At 41.0% G+C, this 25,294-nt stretch overlaps 3 protein-coding genes across 3 annotated transcripts; all 3 read left to right on the forward strand.

The window, feature by feature from the left end:
- The first annotated feature begins 713 nt into the window (after positions 1-713).
- glod4 (glyoxalase domain containing 4) lies at positions 714-2,567 on the forward strand. Its single transcript, XM_072458483.1, has 9 exons — positions 714-837; positions 957-1,006; positions 1,092-1,212; positions 1,291-1,435; positions 1,523-1,656; positions 1,745-1,831; positions 1,907-2,020; positions 2,100-2,186; positions 2,265-2,567. The coding sequence occupies exons 1-9, from the start codon at positions 748-750 to the stop codon at positions 2,328-2,330; spliced, it is 894 nt and encodes a 297-aa protein (XP_072314584.1). The 5' UTR covers positions 714-747; the 3' UTR covers positions 2,331-2,567.
- A 101-nt stretch (positions 2,568-2,668) lies between these two features.
- On the forward strand, positions 2,669-21,380 carry LOC140380210 (bridge-like lipid transfer protein family member 2). Its single transcript, XM_072464377.1, has 40 exons — positions 2,669-2,806; positions 3,307-3,429; positions 3,508-3,634; positions 4,008-4,057; positions 4,126-4,267; positions 4,355-4,473; positions 4,543-4,603; positions 4,678-4,867; positions 4,941-5,064; positions 5,557-5,681; positions 5,746-5,813; positions 5,878-6,014; positions 6,309-6,463; positions 7,039-7,232; positions 7,315-7,609; positions 7,682-7,887; positions 7,962-9,003; positions 9,071-9,262; positions 9,346-9,548; positions 9,623-9,741; positions 9,821-10,038; positions 10,329-10,519; positions 10,601-10,700; positions 10,784-10,983; positions 11,055-11,361; positions 11,440-11,597; positions 11,936-12,142; positions 12,212-12,311; positions 17,423-17,605; positions 17,727-17,848; positions 17,942-18,097; positions 18,182-18,303; positions 18,383-18,563; positions 18,746-18,832; positions 19,222-19,332; positions 19,415-19,550; positions 19,722-19,846; positions 19,918-20,019; positions 20,101-20,235; positions 20,313-21,380. The coding sequence occupies exons 2-40, from the start codon at positions 3,356-3,358 to the stop codon at positions 20,496-20,498; spliced, it is 6,750 nt and encodes a 2,249-aa protein (XP_072320478.1). The 5' UTR covers positions 2,669-2,806; positions 3,307-3,355; the 3' UTR covers positions 20,499-21,380.
- Positions 21,381-21,516: 136 nt separating this feature from the next.
- On the forward strand, positions 21,517-24,487 carry LOC140371378 (ribosomal protein S6 kinase-related protein-like). Its single transcript, XM_072458494.1, has 12 exons — positions 21,517-21,667; positions 22,036-22,263; positions 22,330-22,413; positions 22,504-22,572; positions 22,824-22,893; positions 23,125-23,232; positions 23,306-23,346; positions 23,419-23,446; positions 23,545-23,634; positions 23,726-23,814; positions 23,894-24,004; positions 24,086-24,487. The coding sequence occupies exons 1-12, from the start codon at positions 21,638-21,640 to the stop codon at positions 24,356-24,358; spliced, it is 1,221 nt and encodes a 406-aa protein (XP_072314595.1). The 5' UTR covers positions 21,517-21,637; the 3' UTR covers positions 24,359-24,487.
- Positions 24,488-25,294: the final 807 nt, after the last annotated feature.

Genomic DNA, 25,294 nt, shown 5'->3' on the forward strand with positions numbered 1-25,294 from the left:
AGCAGTCCTTCAAAAGGGATTTATACAAATGATTAAAGAATAACGAGGATTAAAATCGTCACAATAAGGGTTTTCTACTGTGTTTTTTTTTTTTACATTCAATATTTATTTCAAACCTTATTGTAAATGTTTATGTTCTCGTCTTAACTGGGTTTTCACTGTTACATTACATTTAATTGGCTTAGTGTCTACAGAGCCGCTGCGCGTGGCCGAAACTGCTAAGCTATTTCATGCCGCGGCTCCTGAAACTGCTGGGCTATTTGACCGCGCCGGGTTAGGGTTAGGGTTAAGGTTAGGGTTAGCCATGAGGCTATATGGCCGTGCCGCCATGCTAACACATAGTGTTAAATGAGAAAAGTTTGGTACGACGTTGCTGTTGCTCAGGTCGTTCTTGCCGACCCTTTATCATGGCTTCTATTATTACAATGCGTTACCATGGCGACACCCTTCTAATATCCTTGTATAAACGCTTGCCTTGTTCGTGCCCCACACTGCCATCGTTTGTTGTTCAATAATAATGTAAAATGTTACAACTCATTTTGTTTAATACCAAATTATCATCTATATACATATTAAGTTGGATTTAAATGTATGTGTGATTTACTCTGCACAATAGTAGTCCGAATAGCTCACGGTGTAATCAGTTGCCATCCCTCTGATGATAACCGAATCATCGATTGCTAGGAAATATAATCGATCCTTACACAAGGAGCAGGTACATGCGTCAGAGGCGCAGCAGCAGCAGTCATGGCTTTAAGGAGAGCTTTGCATTTTGTTTTTAAAGTTGGCGACAGGACAAAAACAGCCACGTTTTATCGAGATGTTCTTGGAATGAAGGTAACTGCTTTGTAAAAACTACTAGGCTATAATGAAATGCATCTTAATGCTAGCATCAGTCTTCTGTCACTTGACTTGCTAATGCAGCTCTACTGTATAATAATATAAATGTATTAAAGGTTTTACGTCATGAGGAGTTTGAAGAAGGCTGCAAAGCTTCATGTAATGGGTACGTATGAAATATCCTGCAACTGGACTTTGCACTTTGAGCGAAAGGGACATTAATGAGCTCTGAAAACAACGCATTCCTGCAGCCCTTATGATGGAAAGTGGAGCAAGACAATGATCGGTTTTGGACCAGAAGATGAACATTTTGTTGCTGAGCTGACATACAATTACGGTGTCGGAGAGTACCGGCTTGGCAATGACTTCCTGGTGAGAAAAATACAAGAATACTTTATCCAGCTTCTTAGTCTGTTGTAGTGAAATGGACAAATGTTTATTTAATTGCAGGGCCTTACTCTTCAGTCAAGTAAAGCTGTCAGCAATGCTAAACATCTGGGCTGGCCTCTGACCAAGCTGGAAGAGGAGCTTTATCTGACCCACGCTCCAGGAGGTTATCCATTCTATCTGATTGACAAAGAACTGCCTGTCGGTGGTCAGTGACTCTTAATACCCTTTGTGTTTTAAAATATAGACGCGTATAGGCTACTATAAGATATCATTGTTATTTTTTTCTCCACAGACCCAGTTCAGAAGGTTTGTCTGGCGGTGTCAGACCTGCAGAGAGCCATCCACTATTGGACTCTATTGGGAATGAAAGTTGTGGGTACAAATGAGCAGAAGAAAAGTGTTTTGATGGGATTTGCAGATACACAAGTATGGGGATAAAGATTTGTCCCAGATTAATTGATTGGCCTTGATTGGATATGTGTAAATAATACATACTGTACATGTTTGTTACAAGTGTAAGCTGGAGCTTCGTGTCTGTGGGCCATCTGTAGATCATGGGACGGCGTTTGGAAGAATTGCATTTTCCTGCCCAAGAGATCAGGTATTGAAAAATGATTTGACCACGTAGAAACATTTTCATTTAAAAAGTATGTGATCCATCTGTAAACTTATTTAGTTGCCCGACCTTGAAGCTCTGATGAAAAAAGAAAATCAAAATATCCTTACACCATTAGTCAGTCTTGACACACCTGGAAAGGCCACCGTAGATGTGGTTATTTTGGCAGATCCAGTAAGTAATATTATGTATTAATTGTGTAATAAAATGTGTTCTAATTTTTTTTCAATAATATGCCTTTATTATTTGCTAGGATGGCCATGAAATTTGTTTTGTTGGAGATGAAGCTTTTAGACAACTGTCTACGGAGGATCCTCTGGGGAATGAATTACTTAATAAAGTGAGCATAAACTATTGTCTGCCTCATTTAAAACAACCTGCACAATAGGTCTTCATACAATATTTTTTTCTCTTATAGGCTATGGCAGAAGATAAAAGTGAAGAGTGGTTTGCCAAACACAACAGGCAGAAAGCTATTGCCTGAGAAAACACTCTTTGTGTGCCTGTGTTACTTGTTTTTACATGGCATCTGGCATTGAACTAACACCAAACCTGACAAAAGCAATCTCGGAGAAGCTATATTTATACCCCATTTCTGCTCCATCAATTGTTTACATTTCTAAAATTATGTATTTGATGTGTTATTACTTTAATGGTCATGCTGACATTTATGACCTTGAACCGCAATGATGAAATAAATCAATCAGATATTGTTACTTAACTGGTGTCATTGTGTGTTTTAAAATGAATATGTCAATAATGAATATTTTAATAATTACTGTTTTTTTAATGAATATATCCGAGAGAGCATGGCCAGCTTCATGAGTGTTGACTGGAGCTGGAGATGATGAGAAGCAGAAGGGCGTACCACCACAGCAGTGTTTACTTCTTCCCAAACTACCACATCAGTCTGTGTCTCCTTAAGTGTCTTACATTACGGGAAACGCCTTGGCACGCCAGGTGAGTTCATCTGGACTGTATTTAAAACTATACCTTGAATTTAATTGTACAGTTGAAGTTATCCGCGAAGTTACGGTTGTGCTAACTGGGCTACACAGCTAGCTCCTAAGCATTAGCTGTTAGCATTAGCACACCGTTGCCAGTGCAGATTGGCCACCGATGTTTGGGGTGACGCGGCTGCAAATGTTTTAACTATTTCACGTGCGAGCCTATGTCGGAGTTGAACCGCTGTCCATATGGATGCGCGTTTGTTTGACTGTCAACCTTTGTCTTGACATTAATCTGGAAATTAGCTTGCTTTTCCGTGTTGCTAACTCTGTTTAGCCAGCCTTGTCTTCTTCCTCCATAACCACAAACTTTGAAGTTGCTGTGGTCATTTCAACTAAAATGCAATGAAGCGCGCCACATATTATGTTGCCAATGGAAACAGATTGTCAGTGTTTTAGATCAGCTCGGTTCTTGACACCTGATTTATTCTAAGGTGGACTTCTGTTTGACAGCAGCTGGTAGAAGATAGACGAGCCCCAGCATGTTCACCAGACCCAGTACATGATGTCTCTCCTGCTGACAACTCTGCCTCTTTTATTTATTTTTGGGGCCTTGTTATTATGGATTTTGTGCAGGTAATGATATAAATGTTGTCAATCTTTTAATGCATGTGCTGAAAAGTTATTTAAACCCCTCACATCTCTTGTTTGCAGGTGGTTTCTATGTAGGTTGGTGGTGAAATATTTCCGAACTGCCTTTAATGCAGAGTTAAAGATCAAATCATTTGGCCTGTTTTCTATAAATGGAGTGGTCATCCAGTTTCACCCTCAGCATACTTTGGTAAGCACTAGCAATATGTCACTAAATACAAACTTGTGCTAGGCCTGGGCAATACGGCAATAAACATTCAAATAAATCTCCTGGATGATATGCTAGTTTGGTGATATCATCAGATTGTAATTCGATATTTCTCAATTGAATATAGCTCTAGACACTTGTTTCCCCCGCTCACTTCACCGATCGGTCAGCTTCTGTCACGGTCTGAAGTGTGAACTCTCAAGAGCAGGAGATGACTTAAGTTTGCTCTTAAATACTAAGTCAACATGAATCGTGATCTGGCATATCTCATTCCCAGAAGAAGTTTAGACAGACACTAATATTGTTATTTTCTAATCTATACTGTTCTAACAACAAGGGTCTTTATTTGTGACAGGAAATTGACAGAATATGGATATCAAGTAAACTCTTTAACCCAGGACTTCCGTGAGTAGGCCACAAGCGAGCTGCTGAATCTGATACGATATTATGTCACACACAAACTTGTTTTGCAGGAGATACTTGGGATTATGCATTGGAGAAACACGGATCAGGTTCGACTTGCACTCACCAGTAAGTCCAGAGCTGGAAAAGAGCGATGGCAAGAAATCTGGGGACATTTCAGTCAACCTCACTTTGCTATGCTTTTTCTCACAAGTATGTTGCCTTATGATCAATATTCATTTTACAATATGTATGGCCCGCTTGATTCCTACTTTTTATTTTATTTTTTTTTATTATCAGCTGCTTTCCTTCCACATCAGTTCAGTCAATATTATGGTCCTGAATCTCGCACTGTCAGAGTCACTATGGCACATGACCATCACTGGCATAACATTACTACTTGACCATCAAAGCAACAAGTAAGGCAAACATATTATTCTCTTGTTCCTTGGATTATTTTACTCACAAAATGTTGTTTTTTGTCAAAGATTGTCATGGGATTTTTCTGTGGGTCAACTGAGCAGTAAAGTTCTGAAAAGCAGCCAGTTGGTAAGGGTCTTGTTATATTGTGTTAAAGGCTGAACATGTGATTGTGTGGATTTGATTAGCTTTTTCCTCCTTAGGACATATGTTTGGCTGAGGTTGCTGTGAGCTTATTGTTGTCGGGGGATGTGAGTCTGCCTGATCTGAAGCCAGGATGTTTATCTCTGTGTGTGAGGACGCTCATAGGAGAGCTACATGAAGGACTTTTCCTCAGTCAACTCGTACTTCCATCTATCCCAAACAAAACCATATCAGCAGATGATAACTCTAGTAAGTAAATTACTCAACTCGAGGGAACTACTGAAAATCTCTGTTGTGTTGATTGTTATTATTTTTATGCTAGTTTGTGAAGATGGCGAGTTTATCCGAACAGAGGACGTCGAACTGTTCCATCATCTCATTCCTGAGAAGGTCAATGTGGAATTTGATAATTCAAATGTAACTCTGTCCATGCACAGCCAGAAAAGGTGAGTGAGTTTGTCTCTTTTAGTTTTATGCTGAGTTTTTTCTTTTTAAGGATTTTTTATTCACATTCATTCAAGTTACACAAATGTAGTATTTGTAGGAATTTATATAAAACATTTCATACACGATCAATATATTGTCACATTGTATTATTTATTTCACTGATACCATTTACGTTTTAAAATTGTAAACCATTTGTTGTTTAGGTAATTCCATTTTTGTTTGGTTCTCAAGCCAATTATCATTTCAAAAAGTGTAATGAGCTTCTGCGTTCAGATTATACGGCTAAAACTTGTTTGTGCACTGCATTTTATACAAGCTAATGGCATCTTAATTTGTGATTTTAGTATTTACAATTATTTTTATCATTATCTTTAAAGTATTGTTTATTACGTGTTTTAGTTACATTTTTAGTATAATTTACTCTACAATATAAAAAAGGAACAGCAGGAGTTGAATGTTGAATGCCAATGTTAACTGCATGCTATTTTCAGGCACTTGAACTGGACTTTGAAGTCTTTGAAACTCTGCTATGGACGAGACAATGAACAGCATCCACTCAAAAGCTTTACACCTGAGCTTAGTTTTCCCCAAAGTCACCTCCAAATCATACTGGAAGGTTTGTTTTGAAGCGCATTCATATTTACTCAAAGATACAATACTGATCACACTCCTCTTGGCAGATGGACTTCTTCTTTCCCAAAGTAGACAAAGGATTCTTTGTGTGAACACACTGAAGACGACATTGCAAGTGAGTACGCCATTTTATCATGTTTTAATTTGGCGCCCAATATTTAACTGGCTTCTTGTTTAAGGTTTCATCTTTGGATATTTCCGGCTCATTCACTGTCAACACTTGTATCATACACTACCGACATCAGGAGTTTTCACATTGGCTTAATCTGTTTTCTTGGGAAAAACTACTGCACAGAAAAACGGCACATAGAAAAAGGCAAGTGGCAGTTGACATTCAGTTCAAAGCCCCACTGTGTAACATTTGTGACGACCGGCACTACCTGCTCGTCTATAAAATAAAATTAAGTGATTGCTAACAAAAAAAATATTTTAGTCTATTTACTGACTGAAATGTTTCACGGTGGGGCTTTTAAGTATATCATTTGAAAATCCGGCAGAGGTGTAAATGTAATGGCATTAAATGTGTTTTTCAGTGCTATTTCTTCTCTTACCCATGTACCTATGTGCTATCCTTGTTTCCTCTTTACTTTGTTTGCATTGTTTTGTGTAGCCCCTTAGTTTATTTCCCCAAACTCCTCCTCCTCAGGTGTGTTCCTCACCTCGACGCCCCTGTAATGCTCACGTCTAGTGTGACCAATGTGAATGTGTCTGTTCAACTGGGAGACACTACACCTTTTGCACTAGGATTCCTGTGTGTGAATACAGGTATTAACAGTTGCCTTTTGGTGTTTCAATCTATATTTATTTTGTTAGGTAAATGCTTACATATAACTAAATAATAAATTATCTTCTTATACTATTTGTGGTCTAACAAAATTTATGACGGCTAGAAGAGCTCTATGCACAATGATAGTCAAGGTTAGATAACGTGGTTTGCGAAGGGTTGATGTTACATATTAACTAAACACGCCTTAAGCACAGCTTTGACAGTTCAATATGTAAGCATTATTTTAACTTGAGGATATAGTTTACTAATACAGAACATAAGTTGCCCTTAAAATATTGTAAGTATTAATTGGTAGCATGCAGAAGTTCAAAATGCATTGATGAAACCTGATGTTTTTATGTCATGTGATACTGTATGACGGTGTGCACGGTGGCAAAGGCGGTTAGCGCTCTTGCCTCCCAAGAAGGAGATCTGGGATAGGCTCCAGTCACCCGCGACCCCGAAAGGGAACAAGCGGTAGAAAATGGATGGATGAATTGATGGATGGATGGATGGATGGATGGATACTGTATGACCCGCAAAAGCCTAAAACCTTTTGCAATCACGGTTTCAGAATTGAAGCATCTGCCAGACATGAAAACAGAGCACGAGTCTCCGGAGCCGCAGAATGTACATCAGCGCGCCTTTCTGGTCTTGGAGAGTTTCTGGTGGAGAGTGGGCCAAGGCTCCCATATCCAACAGGCACCGCACCCGCCGGGTAAACATGTTTGGGGAGAAGCCCTGATACTGGACTCTCTAACTCTAAAGGTAAAAAAAGTTATTATTGGGATATCTGACAACCAAATGATGAATAGTGTAATGTGTAAATGCTTTTATCTGGTTTGTCCAGGGGCGTTTGAACCGTCCCCACTTTGAGGTTTGTGATCAGCTGCCATGTCTGGGTCTGGAGTCGAGTCTAAAGGGGCTGCAGGTGGAGCTGTCCGAGACCTGTGCACTGTGTCTCTCTCGCCTTCTGACGCTGCTTGTACCTCCAGAAAAAGAGCAGCAACTTCCAGAGGTTTCTACTGCGCCTGCCCTAAACGATTCAACAGTCCAGCCCAACACTCCATCACATCTCAACTTTCTCTTTAAATTGGACTTCTGTCTGGAAGATGTCAATGTGTTCACACTATCTAATCTGGCTGGTAAATCTAGTACAGAATATGATCTGAAAACAGTGTTGTAGGAATTTTACCATTTTTTTTTTCTGGTCTTAGGAGCTGTGTCTATGCGGATGGATACTTTAAGTGTCATGAGCTCCGCTGAAAGCTGTAATATCAGGCTACAAGCTGCTGCCCTGTCAGTCATCAAGACTGTTACAGAGAACATGGAAGTTTGTTGTTCTGCCGCTGAGATGCCACATCCTATTTTGAAACTAGCTTCTGTAGATGTTTCTTACCATATCACAATCCACACGCTTCAGGTAACAACACATTATAATTATCATGTCTACCTGTCTAATAATGATCCCTAATCTTTACCAATGATGTTATTCAGGTCAAATGTCAAGAAGAGCTCAGTATAGAATGGGCACCTTCAGATCACATGGTTTTATATCAACACATGACTGAGGCACAAGCATGTTGGTTTATGCTTTGTAGAACTCAGAAGGAAAGTCCCCTTAAACCAACTGGCAGTGGCTCAGACCAAAGCAGATGTCTCACTGTGCACATTGAGCTTGGCTGTACACGTGTCACAGCCCACGTGAGTGAAGAAAACTACATCTTGCTCCACGCAGAAGCTATTATACTTTCAAAGCATGCTGGTTCCATGCATCTACAATGCCCATCTCTTATTTTTAACTTTGACGGAAACAACATTGTCACTTTTAAATCCCTTGATGTCGAGACACATTCAGATGTAACAGAAATGACGTGTCACAGAGATGACTTTTCCTTCCTGACGACGCCTCGCAACTGCGTCTGGGTCCTGACCTGTCCCCTCTTGGCTGTGGAGTTTCCTTACCAGTACAACTTCTCCAACACTTTTGACATGGCCATTTGTGTTCAGAAATGGTTAAAAACATTGCATCTATCTCAGAGCCAAACTACTGGGGTTCAATGTTTGCCTCCCGATCTCGTGTTCAAAATTACTCAGTTTTCCTTTGTCTTCCTTGATGATGTCTTTGAAATTAAGTTGCGCGATAACTACGAGCTGATGAAAGATGAAAGTAAAGAAAGTGCCAAGCGTCTGCAGTTGCTTGACAAGAAAGTTGCTGATCTCCGTAAGCAACATGGTGAACTTCTGCCGGCCAGAAAAATAGAGGAGCTGTATAGTTCACTGGAGAAAAAGCACATTGAGATCTACATCCAGCGTTCTCATCGTCTCTATGCCAACACTCCGATGAGGAAGTCGCTGTTGACCTGGACCGTGTCCGACCTGGAGTTGGTAGTCCTGGCTGACGAGTCTCTTCATGGTCCAGAGAGAGTGAGGGAGCAGCTAAGGGACATTGACTGGATAAGCCCGTTTCCAAAAGAAGGACTTCCCCTGGTGGTGCAGTGGTGTCGGGCTGTCAAATTCAAACTTGCGGCATTTTTGGGTATGTTTCAACAAAATCTCTCTCTGTTTTTCTTTTATGGTGGTTTGACTTTTATATGCATTTACAGTGCGAATTCGGGACTACCCTCGATACTTGTTTGAAATCCGTGACTGGCAGCTCTCCGGCCGTCTTGTTGGGACAGAACAAGATGGATTAGCAAGAGGTCATCGCAAAGAGATTGTCCCGCTTGGCCAACCATGGGGAGATGTGACGGTCCACAGGAATGTTCCGCCTCTCAAGTTCTATTATGACTTTAAATGTAATAAATTTATTTATTTATATTTAGTCCAGACAACAACCTTATGTTTCCTAGTCTGAAGCAATGTTTTGTCTTTTTTTCAGCAACCATCTCTCTGTACACCATTGTTTGGGGACCTTGTTGGGACCCTGCCTGGACGTTGATTGGCCAGTCCGTCGATTTGCTAACCAAGCCAACCGCTGACCCCTCCCCTCTCCTTGCCTGGTGGGACAAAAGTCGACTCCTTCTCCATGGTCACTGGGCAATGGACATTGAGCTAGCCAATCTCCATCAGCTGGCTACAGAAGTAAGCCAATACTCAGAACAGCTTTTTGAAACCATGAATGGCTTGGTAAATATATCTTATATTTCGTGTTATAGGACCCTTACAACACTACAGAAAACTTGCACTGGGAATGGTCTAAGCTCAACTTTGACTGGAATCCTGGGAAATTTGTGTTTAAGGGTGACTTGGAAGTAAACGTTCGAACCGCCTCGAAGTAAAGCTAACGCACTCAAAAAGTAACTCAATATCATAGATAAAATATTAATAGCATCTGTTCTGTTTTGTATTTATAGGTATGATGATATTTGCTTTTTACACTTGCCTAACTTGTGTATGACCCTTGACCTTCAATGGCTTTGCCATGGTAACCCTCACGATCATCACGCAGTGACACTGTGCTGTGCAGACAGTATCGCAGATGTGACTTCAGGACAACCGCACGACTCTTACAGAGCTTTTCGCTCAGAAAACCTCAATCTCTCCATCACCATGGATCTCAACCAGAGCTCTGGTTTGTTGGCTTTTTCTAGGTTCTATATATATATATATATATATATATATATATATATATATATATATATATATATATATATATATATATATATATATATATATATATATATATATATATATATATATATATATATATATATATATATATATATATATATATATATATATATATATATATATATATATATATATATATATATATATATATATATAAAAAAAATAAATAAATAAATTAAAAAAAAAAAAAAGCTGTAATAAAATTTTAACAATTGTAATGTTTTTTTTTAGATCCCTCCCAACCTAAAATCCTGCTGTATAGCAGCACATTGCGCTGGATGCAGAACTTTTGGGCCACTTGGACCAATGTCTCTCGACCAATATGCAGAGGCAAGCTGTTCCAGAGCCTCAAACCTGTTCGCAGGAAGTTGGGTCAGCATTATAAACAGATGTCCTACACTGCTGCTTTCCCTCAGTTACAGGTCTGTTTGTGAGCAGAAGATCTGATGCTAGGTTTATGTTGGATATGACAACTTTCTGTATTTTACGTTGGGGTTTCTCAGGTGCTGTACTGGGCGTCCTTTGCTCAACAAAGAGGAATCCAAGTAGAGTGCAGCAAAGGCCATGTCTTTACTCGAGGGGCTCAGAGGCTCATTCCACAGGGTATGCCCAGTTTGTTTATTCACACTCATATTTGTATAATCAGGAGTACAGGTTGAGTACAATTTGAATTGTGTCTCCAACAGCTGGGACTGTGATGAGGAGGCTGATCTCTGAGTGGAACGTCACCCAAATGGTGAGTGAGCTGTCCCAAGTGACTGTCCACCTGATGGCCTCCACGTGGGACGAGACGGCAGATCACCAGCTCAACGCCCAGGTCAACAAAACCCACCTCCTCAGTTTGTCCTCCCTGAGCTACCAGCGGCAAAGCAACCACATGGAGGAGGTAATGGGAACACAACCGCAGTATACACCTGTGTTCTAGTCTTTTTAGCAACCCCCCTGTTTTCTGCACAGGAGGTGAACACCACAGATGAGACTAATGCTTCCTACACTCATAAACTGCGTCTTGTGGATCTGCGTGCATCCTGGACCACCACTAACAGGAACATCGCCTTTGCTCTGTATGACGGCTACAAAAAGGCCTCTGTATTGAAGAGGAACCTCTCCACTGAAGCTTTGAAGGGACTCAAGATTGACCCTCAAGTTCAGGCAAAGAAACTCAAGCGCACGCCTTCCAACTACTCTCCAACAACGGCCCCCACCACACCCATCACCAGCGGCAGCGGCAGCCTCAGTCGAGCAGAAAGAAACGAAGGCGAGTGCTTTTGTCATACATTATTTATAATTATGGTAATATAACTATTCTGACCATCCTTCTTGTTTTGTTTTTTCATTACAGGGACATCAATGCTCCAAAAGCTGATAGAAGAGACTGATAAGTTTGTGGTGTTCTCAGAAGAAGACTCGGGTGTGAGCGATCAGCTGTGTGGCATTGCAGCTTGTCAAACCGATGACGTCTACAATCGAAACTGGTTCATTGAGTTGGTTAACTGTCAGGTAACTAATGGATGATTGCTTGCTTTTTTGCATTCATCTATAATGTGCTTGATATACTGTTTCTTTTTTTTGCCTGAATTCACATTTTTACTAAAGGGATTTTTTAATAACCCGCAACATTTGTGATTTCTCAGCAAATAGCATGCTTTGGAATCGATGCTGAATTGGTTGATGCTTATTTCAATGATTGTCACGCGATTGACTTGTTTCAGCCTTACATCATATCAATATATCAGACTGCTACAATTCCCCTTGTTTATAAGACAAAACTTCCTTTTTTTGTACTACTTACTGCCTTAGTTTTCTTTTTGTTTTATTGTTGTCCTGTTTTTGTTCAGATGATGTTGCGTGGGACAGAGACCGCTGGCTGTGTGCTTGTGTCTGCAGCCAAGGCTCAGCTCCTTCAGTGTGAACACCACCCCTCCTGGTACAATGACACTCTGAAGCAGAAGACCACGTGGACATGTCTGCTCGACGGCATGCAGTACTTTGCCACTATGGAGCTCAATCCATCTGAGGATGAAGGCAGGCAGCTGTGGCTGGAAGTATGTCAATGTATTGACAATTGAGCACTCAACCGTGTTCACGTGCTAAATATGTTTTGTTGTATTCAGGTTAAAAATATTGAAGAGCACAGGCAGAGAAATCTAGACTCAGTGCTGGAGCTGATGGAGAGTGGCCAGGCAGTGGGAGGAATGGTTAGCACCACAACAGGTATAATATAATCTACATTTGAATGGCCACTCAGTTCAATGTTCTCTGTTCATATGCACAGTGAAGGGAATTGATGTAAAATATATAACTGCACTCAGTTTTGGCTCAGCCCTATACTTTGTTTTTGAAGTTGCTGGTCCTTGTATTTGCACCTGTACAAAAATATCGGTGTGTGTTACTGTTTAATGTGATTCATGACAATGTTGACCAGCTAGTTCTGTGTCGTTCCTGCTTCCGAAGAGTGCACACGCTTTTTTGCTCGCTCCGCTTGCTATCGCTGCTTTCCTTATTTATTTTGCTTTTTAATCAGTTTTTGTCTTCCAAACATTTTTGCTTTAGACTTTTTCAAGTAAACCAAGGATTTTAAGAACATTTTTCCAGTTTTAACGACATATCTGACGCCAGCGACATGTCCGGGAGAAGAAGTGAGAAAGACTGTGAACGCTGTCGGAAATGTCAACAAGAAATTAATGAGCTGAAAACACGGATATTTGTTTTGGAATCTGAAAAAGTTCTTCACGATACCATTCCGGTGTCAACCGACGGTAAGAAGAGCACACTTTTTACAAGAAAAACTGCTACTTTCAACCTAAACCGCAGTGACTCTGTGTCGTTTCCAAAACTGTCTAAAAACCAGAAAGACCAGGCTGTTTCTTGGAACAAACTTGGAGCAAAGCCTAAACGATACAAAGATAACGTGAAGTCACCTAAAATACAGCTCACCAACAGATTTTTACCACTTTCAGAGATGGAATTAAATGAAAAAAGGAAAGATGACGTGGCCAAAATACAGCGAGGAGGATCTGCCAAGGTCACGCAGATTGTTTTAGTTGGGGACGGCGCGATAAGTCACATGACGCATGAAAAGATAAACACACATTCTTTTCCAAGCGCCACTGTTTCTGAGATAACGTCACTCCTTCCAAATATTATGGCTAAGCATGGAGGAGCTAAACAGCTGATTGTGCACGTGGGTGCAGTGGACATGCGGCGGGAACAGACTGAAGTTTTGAAAAAAGACTTCTTGAAGTTATTCGACGTGCTTGATAAAATGGAAATCAAAACTTTCATAAGTGGACCTCTTCCAAACATCGACAGGAGGATAAACAAGTTTAGCCGGCTTCTTCAGCTGAACACATGGCTGTCCAAAGAGTGTTCCCCGAGAGGACTACACTACATTGAGAACTTCTATCTATTCTGGAAACGAGAGGACCTGTTTAAGAGAAATGGCCCCCACCTATGCAGAGGTGGAGTGAGGGTGCTGACAGAGAACCTGCTCCACGCTCTGAGGCATTGGACTGGGCCTGGACAGGGTCCTGAGCAGATAGTTAGAGAAGAGAGGAATGAGAGAAGAATTCCTGCTCCCTCAGCCAGAGACCGAGCCAATGTTTCAACATCAAAAGCACCACAACCTCAGCCTCCACCAAAGGATTCATCAGCAGCTGCTCCACCACCACCAGCAAAGGATTCAGCTCCAGCTGCTCCACATTCACCTCCACCGCCTCCAGCAAAGGAACAATCTTCAAAGGCCTTGGACCCATCTGTGACAAGCCCAACAACATCCCTGTCATCGCCCCTGCCTTCACACCAGCCCTGGGTTCCCCCTGCAACATCTACTCCCACTAAAGATTCATCATTCTCCTTCTCATCTCCACTCTCACCCATGGGCCTTCCCAGCCATTTTGAAAGTCTGATCAAATCAGGCATTAAGATGGCTCCACTCACGCCCAATATAGCAAGGGCTATGCCGACTACACCAACAAAAGCCCCACCACCCATCCCCCCTCGCCTCTCACCTGGTCCCAAACTCTCCTTGGCTACAAAAGCCCCACCACCCATCCAACCTCGCCTTTTACCTGGTATCTCCCATAGCTAGGATGCACTGGGTCTCAGCGTTGCCGGGACTTATTGTCACATTAAAAATCAAACCAACCCGGGGCCCTATGTAAAAAGAGCCCCCCCTAGTGCTATTTCTGTAGTCACATCATCACACAGATGGAAAAACAAAATGCGAGTCAGGCCCAATCTGAGAAATGTGATTCATATTCCCTGTGAAAAGATAAAGCCCAGTCCCACTGAAACTAGTCTGAAACTTGCTGTGCTAAATGTCAGATCCTTATGTAACAAATCTCTCTTAATTAATAATTTTATTTCTTCTTATAATCTTGATTTTATGTTTTTAACTGAAACATGGCTTGACAAAAACACAGGAAATGTAGTTCTGATAGAATCTGCTCCACCCAAATTTAAGTTTGAATCTGAAACACGAGAAAACAAAAAAGGGGGTGGAGTCTGTGCTGTCTTTAGAGATGAAATAATTACCCGCAGGTTGTCTTTTGGGGTGTTTTCATCATTTGAGTATGTATCCTTTAAAATGGAGCTAAAACGGTCTCCATCCATTCTCTTCATTGTTTTATACAAGCCTCCCCAGCACTGCCAAAGTTTTATTGATGATTTTACTGAGATGCTTTCAGTTGTATGCACAGACTTTGATGGTTTGGTCATTACAGGTGATTTCAACGTGCATGTTGATAATGTTTGTGACAGAAACGCTAAAGAGCTTGATGCTGTCCTTGAAACCTTCAGTCTTACTCAGCATGTGAGAGGCCCCACCCACAGCAAAGGACACACTCTAGATCTCATAATTACAAAGGGGGTAAATATTTCAAATGTTAATGTGATCGATGTTGCTCTGTCTGATCATTTCTGTGTCTTCTTTGACCTGTCTGTTTCTCCCCAACCTCCGGTTGGTCCTGCAGTTGTTCAGAGGAGACATATAAGTGATGGCACAGGTGCACTGTTTATGGAAATGATAAACTTTGAAAATGTCTCATGTTCTAATGTAAATGATTTGTTGAACTCTGTTACATCTAGTGTTTTGAATGTTCTGGACACCATCGCCCCTATAAAGGCTAAAATGGTTAAAAATAAGCAGAAGGCGCCGTGGAGAAATGATGATTCGGTCAGGGCACAGAAAAGGGAGTGCCGCAGGGCCGAACGGAAATGGCGCAAGTCAAAGCTCCAGGTTCAAAAAGAGATTTACAAAGAAAAGCTGAACATGTACAACCTAATCTTATGTAGAACTAGGGAAAGATATTTTTCTGAAATAATTGGAAGCTGCAGTAACAACTCGCGTGTCCTGTTTGCCACAGTAAACAGATTAACAAACCCTCCAGCTCAGCTGCCGTTAGAACTCATTTCCACATCCAAGTGTAATGAGTTTGCATTATTCTTTAATGACAAAGTTCAGGGCATTAAAAATGCTATAAATCCCACAATGCAAAAAATTACCCTAAAACCACCAAGACACTTAGAGCTAACTCACTTTGCACCAGTAACTGACAAAACTGTCCATGAGATCATCACCAGTCTGAGTTCATCTACATGCTGCCTTGATGTGTTACCCACCAGATTTCTAAAGTCTGTGCTGAACAGTTTGTTAGCACCATTTACTCACATAGTTAACATGTCGCTTCAATCTGGAACATTCCCAATGTCTTTGAAAACTGCGGTCATAAAGCCTCTCCTAAAGAAGAGCAGTCTTGATGCCGCAGTACTGAGTCATTACCGGCCCATCTCTAATCTGCCATTTTTGGGCAAAGTCCTTGAAAAGGTTGTTTACCAACAGCTCACAGATTTCCTCTTAATAAACAACTCATTTGATGTTTTTCAGTCAGGTTTTAGACCTCATCACAGCACTGAGACTGCTCTTGTCAAGGTGACAAATGACATCCGCCTGAACACTGACACGGGCAAAGCCTCAGTCTTAATTCTGTTAGATCTGAGTGCTGCTTTTGACACTGTCGATCATGGGATCCTCTTACAGAGACTAGAGGACTGGGTGGGCATCACTGGCACTGCCCTAAACTGGTTAAGGTCCTATCTGGAAGACAGGAAGTACTTTGTTGAAATTGGTAGCTGTGTCTCAGACCACATGACCCTGACCTGTGGAGTGCCCCAAGGGTCAGTCCTGGGTCCCCTTCTGTTCAACCTCTACATGCTGCCGTTAGGTCAGTTGATACGCAGTGAAAATGTGTCCTATCACAATTATGCAGACGACACTCAGATCTATGTTTCACTATCGGCAGGTGACTATGGACCAGTAGATTCACTCTGTCACTGCATCCAACAGATCAGTTTGTGGATGCAAAACAACTTTCTCCAGCTGAACTCAGACAAGACTGAAATAATCGTTTTTGGCCCACAGAAACAAAGAGAAAGTGTTAGCGGTCACCTCCAGAGTCTCGCTCTAAAACCTACAAACCAAATTAGAAATCTGGGGGTAATAATGGACTCAGACTTGAACTTTAATAGCCACGTCAAATCAATAACATCAGCAGCTTTTTACCATCTAAAAAACATTGCCAAAATAAAAAATATAGTGTCAAAACCAGATTTAGAGAGACTTATCCATGCGTTTGTCTCCAGTAGATTAGACTACTGTAACGGCCTGCTCACTGGTCTCTCCAAACGAGCTGTAAAACAGCTGCAGTACATCCAGAACGCTGCTGCTCGGGTCCTGACTAGAACCAGGAAGTATGATCACATTAGTCCTGTTCTCAGGTCTCTGCACTGGTTCCCTGTGGCTCAGAGAATAGACTTTAAAGCAGCTCTGCTTGTGTACAAGTCTCTCCATGGCCTAGCACCAAAGTACATCTTGGATATGTTAGTGCCATATGAACCATCTCGGACTCTGAGGACCTCAGGGACCGGCCTCCTGCTGGTGCCCAGAGTCAGGACAAAACATGGGGAATCTGCGTTTCAGTTTTATGCAGCTGAAATTTGGAACAGTCTTCCTGAAGATGTGAGACAGGCTTCTACTCTGACAATGTTCAAATCTAAGCTAAAAACTGTTTTGTTTAGCTGCGCATATGACTGAAAGGATTTTTTCTTTGCACTCTTCTCTTTTGTTTGTGATTTTATTAGTTTAGAAAATCAGTTGGATTGATAATTTTTAATTTAGTTAATTTTATTGTATTTCTGTTTCTGTAATTTCTTTGTGATTTGAATGCATTTTACCTGCTGTGAAGCACTTTGAATTGCCTTGTGTATGAAATGTGCTCTACAAATAAACTTGCCTTGCCTTGCCTTGCCTATCTTTGCTTGTACAGACTGGAACCAGCCGGCCCAGGTCAATGACACTCAGCAGGTTCAGCGAATCATATCCCGCTGTAGCTGCCGGATGCACTACATCAGCTACAGTCACGATATAAACCCTGAACTGGCAACACAAATTAAGCCTCCAGACCTCAGAAATGCCCACGAGAAAGAAGACCTGCTGAAGAAACAAGCCGGTGTGTGCCACTGCATTAATGTACATGTTGTTGTTGAACTGGTTGCCCTTGACTGAAATATTTATATACGGACATAAAGTACAGGGCAAACTGCTATTGTTGTTATTGTGTTGTGTTACAGGAGCGGTGGACACATTCACTCTTATTCACCATGACCTTGAGATATCCACAAACCCTGTTCAATATGCCATGATTCTGGATATCGTCAACAACCTGTTGCTACACGTGGAACCCAGGAGGAAGGTAGTTTTATCTGAACTGACCATTGTTGTGAATTATTCTGTTTTCAAAGTGTATAGAATAATAATGCGGTTTCTCATTTTGTCTACTGTCTAGGAGCACAGTGAGAAAAAGCAGCGTGTGCGTTTCCAGCTGGAGATTTCCAGTAACCCTGAGGAGCAGCGCAGCAGCATCTTGCACCTTCAAGAGGCCGTCAGGCAGCACCTGGCTCAGATCAGGCGACTGGAGAAGCAGATCTATTCAAATATTAGGGTCCGCTACTGTTTTTGATACACTAACTGCTTAATCAAAAGGGTACTTTGAATCAATTAAATTCAAATTATTTTATTTTGACAGGCTCAATTTGAAGAAACCTACTCAGACGAAGTGGTGGAAATTAACATAGGACTCCAGAATCAGCTGAACCAAGAGAAGAATGACATGCAGATGAAAAGTGAAGAGCTCAACATTCTTATCAGGTTTTTACTTAAGTCATTTATTAATCACTTGCAGAAATTCCTGCAATAAATGGTACATGTTTGCCTTCTACTTGTTTAGGTGTTTCAAGGACTTTCAGCTGCAGAGAGCCAACAAACTGGAGCTGAGGAAGCCCCCTGAAGACGTGAGCGTGGTGAGAAGAACAGAGATCTACTTTGCTCAGGCACGTTGGTGTCTCACTGAAGAGGACGGACAGCTCGGCATTGCAGAGTTAGAGCTGCAGAGGTTCATGTACAGCAAGGTCAGCATCCATATTAACATGACTTTTGTACTGGAACAAGTGCCAGTCTGTTATTTACTACATGCCACAGATCTTTGTTTTATGATGGCTACATTTGCTAAATAGCGTAATGTATTTCCATTTTGCACGCTTGTAAAGAAGACCATTGTGATCACATCCCTTTTGTCTCTTTTTTATTGTAGCTGAACAAGTCTGATGACACAGCAGAACATCTTTTGGAGCTTGGTTGGTTCACAATGAACAACCTCCTTCCCAATGCGGCATACAAGGTATTGTTTTGTATACCATTTTCATCAAAGGAAATTGTAGTTTGTAAAGATTTTGAAGCACATACTGCTGAAATACTATTGTTTCATATAACTTTTCTTTACCTGGTCTCCCTCTGTGCAGCGATTGAGGGTATGTATTTACATAAAACTAAAGTGATGTGCAGCTCGTCTTGTGGGTCCAGTTGTGACATATTTCAGTGTTTGTGCTGCATGTATTTGGAAGGTCTCATTAAAAGTAAAAGGCATCTCATTGTTTCATACCACATTTTCTTTTTGTCACAGTGCATTTACTTTGTCCTACATGTGGATGATGATGATAGTAATAGTAACAAAAATAATAATTCATTTTCTGGATTATTGATCATTATTATTAATATCTCATGTTATAGGTTGTACTACGGCCACAAAGTACCTGCCAATCTGGACGTCAGTTTGCCTTGCGGCTCTTTAGTAAAGTGCGCCCCCCTGTGGGAGGAATATCAGTGAAGGAGCATTTTGAAGTGAGTGTTGACGCACCACTGCTTTGAGAAATGTATTAGCTGATGTCGTTTTAATATAAAACAATTTCCTTTTGCTTATCAGGTGAATGTGGTTCCCCTAATGATTCAGCTCATGTACCAGTTCTTTAAAAGGATGATGGGATTTTTCTTCCCGGGTCGAAATGTTGAGGAGGAGGAAGTTGCCGATGAGGAAGACAAGTTCAGACTGGTCACAACTGGTTTGTATTTTCTGCCTTTTCAATTATTAGGACAATAGCACTTCTTAGTTTCCATTGTGGGATGTGATATTGACTAGTTGGTTCAGTTGGTTCGGGCGGGTGGGTGGGCGGGCGCGCCCAGTGGGAGTATTGGGTGAGAAGCCACAGTGCTGGAGCTGCTCTGTGTTACAGGGATCCCTGTCAAGACTCGGCAGTCGTCGGAGGACACCATTGGCCCCATTCCACCGAGCAAAGGCATGACCCAGGGACTGAACCGAACTGCAGGTGTCAGACGATCATTCAGAAAGCCTCCAGAGGTAATAAGCCCAGTGTGTCTCATAGTGTTTGATTTACAAGTGTTTTAAACTTTGCGTAATCTCCACATCAGCATCCGGTTGACGATATTGACAAAATGAAGGAAAGAGCTGCAATGAACAACTCCTTCATTTACATTAAGATTCCTCAAGTTCCCCTCTGTGTCAGTTATAAGGTAAATCCATCAAGTTACATTAAGTTCTCTCGTAACATTTCAACTTTTAACGTTTATTCATTTACTGAACGGTTTTCAAAGGGAGAGAAGAGTAGTGTGGACTGGAAGGATCTAAACTTGGTCTTGCCTTGTTTGGAATATCACAACAACACTTGGACATGGCTGGACTTTGCCATGGCAGTCAAGAGAGATAGTCGAAAGGCACTTGTAGCACAGGTATTCATATTTTGTCGCTCATTGAGATGGATTATGTATCTGCTGTTGCATGAACATCATGACCCTATTGTGCACAGATGATAAAGGAAAAGCTGAGGTTAAAGCCGGCTGCGGGCTCTGATGTGCGAGGGAAGGCATCGGAGGTGAAGAGTGACAACAGTCTACAGCAGCAGGAGGAGGATGAGAAAGCTCGGCTCCTCATCGGCCTCAGCACTGCGGACAAGAGCTCCAGCAAAAAGAGCATCTTCAGTCGACGCAAGTGAACACACACATCTGCAGAAAACTAAACTGCACTAACCTTGAGCCTGCGAGGGATCACTGCAGCTGCCATTCAAGGACGGAAAAGGGAATTGGTCTAATTATTTCAAATACATCTGTATGTTTTAGGATTGATTAAAGTCAAAGCCTGCTGAATAGATTTCTTAGATTATAGTATCAGTTTATATAGTTTTTTTTTCAATACTTGAATTGATTTGCCATCTCTCACCTTGCAATTATTTATATTTCTGAATATGCCAGTATTTTATGTGCCATTTGACCAAATGCATTTTTTCTTTATGTGCCACTTAAATGTTTGTTCTGCTTTTTAGCTTTTCACATGCAATACTGTATTTAAACCCCTTTTTGCTTTGAATATTATATGTGAGGAATACTTATGTAGCCTAGTGTTTCCTCTATTAAATGCAACATTTGAAAGCACTTTTTCCTGCTGGTTCAGGAACAACACAGTAACTTGAAAGCCTAACAAATGCCAATTATATATTTTTATGTCCTACTTGCATTACAGATAAAGCCAAACTGATGCTTGGCATAAGACTAAAACGGAACAAAAATATAATCAATTTACTTGGTACTTCTGTGCCTCCATTCTCTCAACATGACACAACAGTCACCATTTCAGTTTCATGTACTGTGTAACTGCTGATGCGGGTAAATCTGTCCCTATCTGTAATTTCAATACATAAGCACTTTTAATGGATCATGTTTGATATTTTTGTACAAAATAGGTTTTTGTCTTTAATCTAGTTCCTGCTGAAGCTACTTATCATTCACTTGCCGTTAAAAGAATAAATATGTATAGGATAAGGAACTTGTCATCATGTCTGTGGCCTTGTTTATCTGTCAATAAAATGGTGTACTCTGTTTATTGCCGGGAGTTTAAATGGCACCTGATAAATAAAAGTGTGTAAATGAACAGCAGAGCCCTGATTGATTGATGTGACAGGATGAACTGGAGCGTGATCGAGCCTTTCTGCCTCTCGTCATTGAGCGTGAGCAGAGCGGAGCGAGCGGCGTAAGCACACGTGCATCTGCAGCACTTTTCACACTCTAAATCGATGAAGACCCGCAAGTATTAGCCTACAATTGTGGCCGTGCTTCGCGCTGCATATTTAAAGCAGTGATGGGCAACAACGAGAGCAGAAGGCGAGACGTGAGTACAGTTCACTCCGAGCCCCAATGTGCCACACCGGCTTTAACGAGTGTTTAACGGGCTGATAAACCGCTGCATATTGGGACAGATGTAACTAAATGCACTTACATTTGTATTTGGTGGCTTGATCAAGCTTCATTTGTTATTCTTTGCATTTTTCTCTGGCTGTGCAATACCCTCAATCAAAAAGCTGTATAAATAGAATCTTATCGATCCCTTGTCCTTCCTGCGCTCCGGCACATCCGGCTGTTATACATTAGACATATTTTAGACAAGTTTACTGCACTTGTGAATTAAAACCAGATCAGTTATGTTAGAGCTGTCTGGGAATGGGAATAATAGGCCTTTCTTGTGCAATGTCTCTGCAGCCCGATGATGCGGCGCATCAGCGCAGACTGAGCCATGGGCTCCTCGCAAACTTTGGAGCGTCAGTGGCGCTCAGACTCAGCCGGCGCGGGCCCTTCTCTCACACTGTGCAGCTGCCCATCACAAACACGTCCTCTTCCACACTAACATTTGAAAGCACTCAGTCTCCAGTTTCTCCATTTCTGCCTGAGTTTCCCCTTCGTAATTTCCCTGGACAAAATCAATTCAAGGTAAAACCACATAAACTATAAGTCACAATTGGGGGGAAATGTTACCGTTCTTTTGTACATATATAGGTCCTTGGATTTATTGCCAAAGGATCGTTTGGGCCTATATTAAAAATAAAAGATGTTTCCATTGACAAGATCTATGCTGTCAAGGTTAGTCTGTAAAAATGATTAGGCCTAATGAGAAGTTCACAGTGAGTTTGCGATTATATTTTTATTGTTTTTTTCTGTTGATTACTATAGGTTTTACCAAAGTCTGGAATATTCAACCATGGAGGGTTGGATCAGTCAAAAGAGGAGGTAATCATTCAGGTATGGTTGATTTAGTGTAGATTTGGTTCATATTAAACATGTTTTTGGTTTTGTTTGTTTAAAAAAAAATGTACATACTACATATATATGCAGTCTATGATTAGAACCACTAAAATTGACATTATACTGTAATGAGTGCATGTAAAATTGCTGACAAATGTTTAAAATAAGCACAATTCACGTCACTGTCTCAAACCATCTTTTATTAAAAAAAGCACTCATTTTTCACTGTATGGCCTATTGACTTTCAGCGGCAGCTCAAACACCCATTCATCCATAACCTTCAGGACTGCTGGCAGACACAGCACCATCTCTTCATTAGTGAGTTAACTTATACAAACAGTAGAGAACTATATCCCTTATACTCCTGACATTTGTGTCAGAAAGTCTGGAATTTATGTATTAAGTTTGACTGTTACTGCTTGATAGATGCATGTTTCATCATTTTCCTTTTGGTTCTCATTTTATACATCCTTTTAAGTTAATAATTTTGTACAACATAGCATCAGCTTTTTTCATTTGTATGTATTCTATGAATACTTTGTATGTTAGTGTGTGATTACTGTGGCGTGGGAGACCTGTACACCTGCTGGTTACTACAAGGCAGGTTTGAAGAGGATGACATCCGGCTCTTTGCTGCAGAGATGGCCAGTGCAGTGGGTAAGCTGTCTGAGTCATTGCATCAATTCACAGACAAAGGATAACTTTGTATTTTGTATTTTGTACTTCATAGGATTCTTACATAACCTGGGCATCATGCACAGAGACATAAAGGTTTGACTTTTACTGTGACATAGGCTTGCCTCTCAGACGTGATCATAATAATTGTGTTGTATTCCATTTCAGATGGACAACATCCTCTTGACTGACCAAGGTCCGTATTAATTCTAGAAAATATTGTTATTTTGTGTTCCCTTGCATTTGCAAAGACTAATCATATAAATCCTACATTTTATATGGTTTTTGATTTAGGTCATCTTCGCCTGTCTGATTTTGGATTGTCGCGTCGTTTGAAGCGTGGAGGAAGAACATTTACAATATGTGGCACTATCCAATACATGGGTATGAAGATATTTCATTATTTTTCATCAAATTAAGTCTAGTAGAAAGTTTGTGTCAGCTTTAAACCACATCAAACCCATTTCCTCCACAGCCCCTGAGGTTTTAGGTGGCGGTCCTTACAACCACGTTGCCGACTGGTGGTCACTTGGTGTCATGTTCTATTGCCTGGCAACAGGTGAGGTAAGGGTCCTTGTTGGGTACTTATAGATTCTGTTGACATTGAAATGTCATAAACCCATCTTGATTTTGATCATGTTAGTTGCCGGTGCCTCCAGAGTCGGACCACTTTTCCATGTTGAACAAGGTCAGGCAGTGCCCTTATGTCATTCCCACCACATGCAGCACTGCACTTACTGTACTTCTCACTGAGGTGTGTACCTGTCACTGCACACTGTCCCCATTTTACACGAGCAACAGTAGTGAGTTTAATAGTGTTTTTTGTGTCTTACAGCTTCTGTCCAAAAACCCTGTGAATCGCCTCCGTAATCTCGACTGTTTCCAAATGCAGGCTTTCTTCAGAAGGACAACTTTTCACTCTGAAATTCTGCAAAAGACTCCAATCGAAGTCATTCTTAAGCTCAGGACTCACCCGGACTGGTCGGTCAAGGCAAAGCGAGGCCTTACACTGGACTATTTGAAAAACTTTGACTGTGAAGTGCATCACTCGCCCAAATATCTTTCTCAAGAATCCCCATCCTTAGCCAACAAGGATGTGGCCTTTTAGAGCTTAACACTAGGTATACAGAACAATCAAGTGTTTGAAAGGTAGCGCACAGAGCTAAAGACTATATTCAATTGTGTCCTGTTCTTAAAATGTTTTACTGCTTGAATATTTTGTCAAAAGTGTAAGGGCATTTTGTAAATAATTAGTTTACTGACAAAGTCCTGTTTTGTATTATTTTCCTTCAAACCCATAAACTTACACTGCAAAAATGTATTACGCAACGTTTGATTTAAAATGTTTGATAATACAACATACAATTTCAAGCCGTGCGTTTTCTCCTCCACTGTCTTTTGATATGACCCATTTAGTGCCACACTCATAAATCTATTGAGGACAGCCTTAATAGGACAGAGAATTGAGGACCAGTGTTATTAAATATTCTTAATTGGGTAACAGAGGAATTGCCAAGGTCCCAGCAGAGGCAGTCACTTATAATTGCTGCACTCTTTAACGCATCCTATATTTAAATGGTTCTCTACCTTCCCACGCTGCTGCCAAATGACATTACCTCTGTCTCAGGCCATTGTCTTTGATAGGTTCATCATGTCTGTGTTGTGTGTCTGTGCTCGTGGCGGCCAGTCCATTGACCCACATCCCAGTCAGACACACTGACCCACAATTCAAGAAAGAAGCCTTCTCAATTCTTTTAATAGCTTTTACTGTAGACAGGCCTTGCTACCACACAATGTACACATTACGACATGGCAGGGGCTTTGGAGTTTCAAAATGTCAAACTCCATTTAGATACTTGGATACTTGAGAACCAAAACACCAACATCTTATCCATCATGTTGACTGTTTTTGTAAATAACTCACCATTACAATTGGTGTCTGTTTTTACCTGGTATCTCAGAACCCAGATACTGTAGGTCATAACCTATATTTCCTTTAATGTTACAATGTGGTCTTATCCTAGTTATGTGGTAGATCAAGAGC

Source organism: Eucyclogobius newberryi, unplaced genomic scaffold (assembly GCF_026437365.1).
Source record: "Eucyclogobius newberryi isolate DKJ021-1_F unplaced genomic scaffold, fEucNew1.0.hap1 SCAF_10, whole genome shotgun sequence".
NCBI lineage: Eukaryota > Metazoa > Chordata > Actinopteri > Gobiiformes > Gobiidae > Eucyclogobius > Eucyclogobius newberryi.

Coding starts and splice junctions, on each gene's coding strand:
- glod4 (XM_072458483.1), top strand. CDS start 748: ATGGCTTTAAGGAGAGCTTTGCATTTTGTTTTTAAAGTTGGCGACAGG. Junction 1,007..1,091: donor TGCAAAGCTTCATGTAATGG/GTACGTATGAAA, acceptor GCATTCCTGCAG/CCCTTATGATGGAAAGTGGA. Junction 1,213..1,290: donor GGCTTGGCAATGACTTCCTG/GTGAGAAAAATA, acceptor ATTTAATTGCAG/GGCCTTACTCTTCAGTCAAG.
- LOC140380210 (XM_072464377.1), top strand. CDS start 3,356: ATGATGTCTCTCCTGCTGACAACTCTGCCTCTTTTATTTATTTTTGGG. Junction 9,004..9,070: donor CAAACTTGCGGCATTTTTGG/GTATGTTTCAAC, acceptor ATGCATTTACAG/TGCGAATTCGGGACTACCCT. Junction 12,143..12,211: donor GCAGGCAGCTGTGGCTGGAA/GTATGTCAATGT, acceptor TGTTGTATTCAG/GTTAAAAATATTGAAGAGCA.
- LOC140371378 (XM_072458494.1), top strand. CDS start 21,638: ATGGGCAACAACGAGAGCAGAAGGCGAGAC. Junction 22,573..22,823: donor AAGAGGAGGTAATCATTCAG/GTATGGTTGATT, acceptor ATTGACTTTCAG/CGGCAGCTCAAACACCCATT. Junction 22,894..23,124: donor ACAGCACCATCTCTTCATTA/GTGAGTTAACTT, acceptor TTTGTATGTTAG/TGTGTGATTACTGTGGCGTG.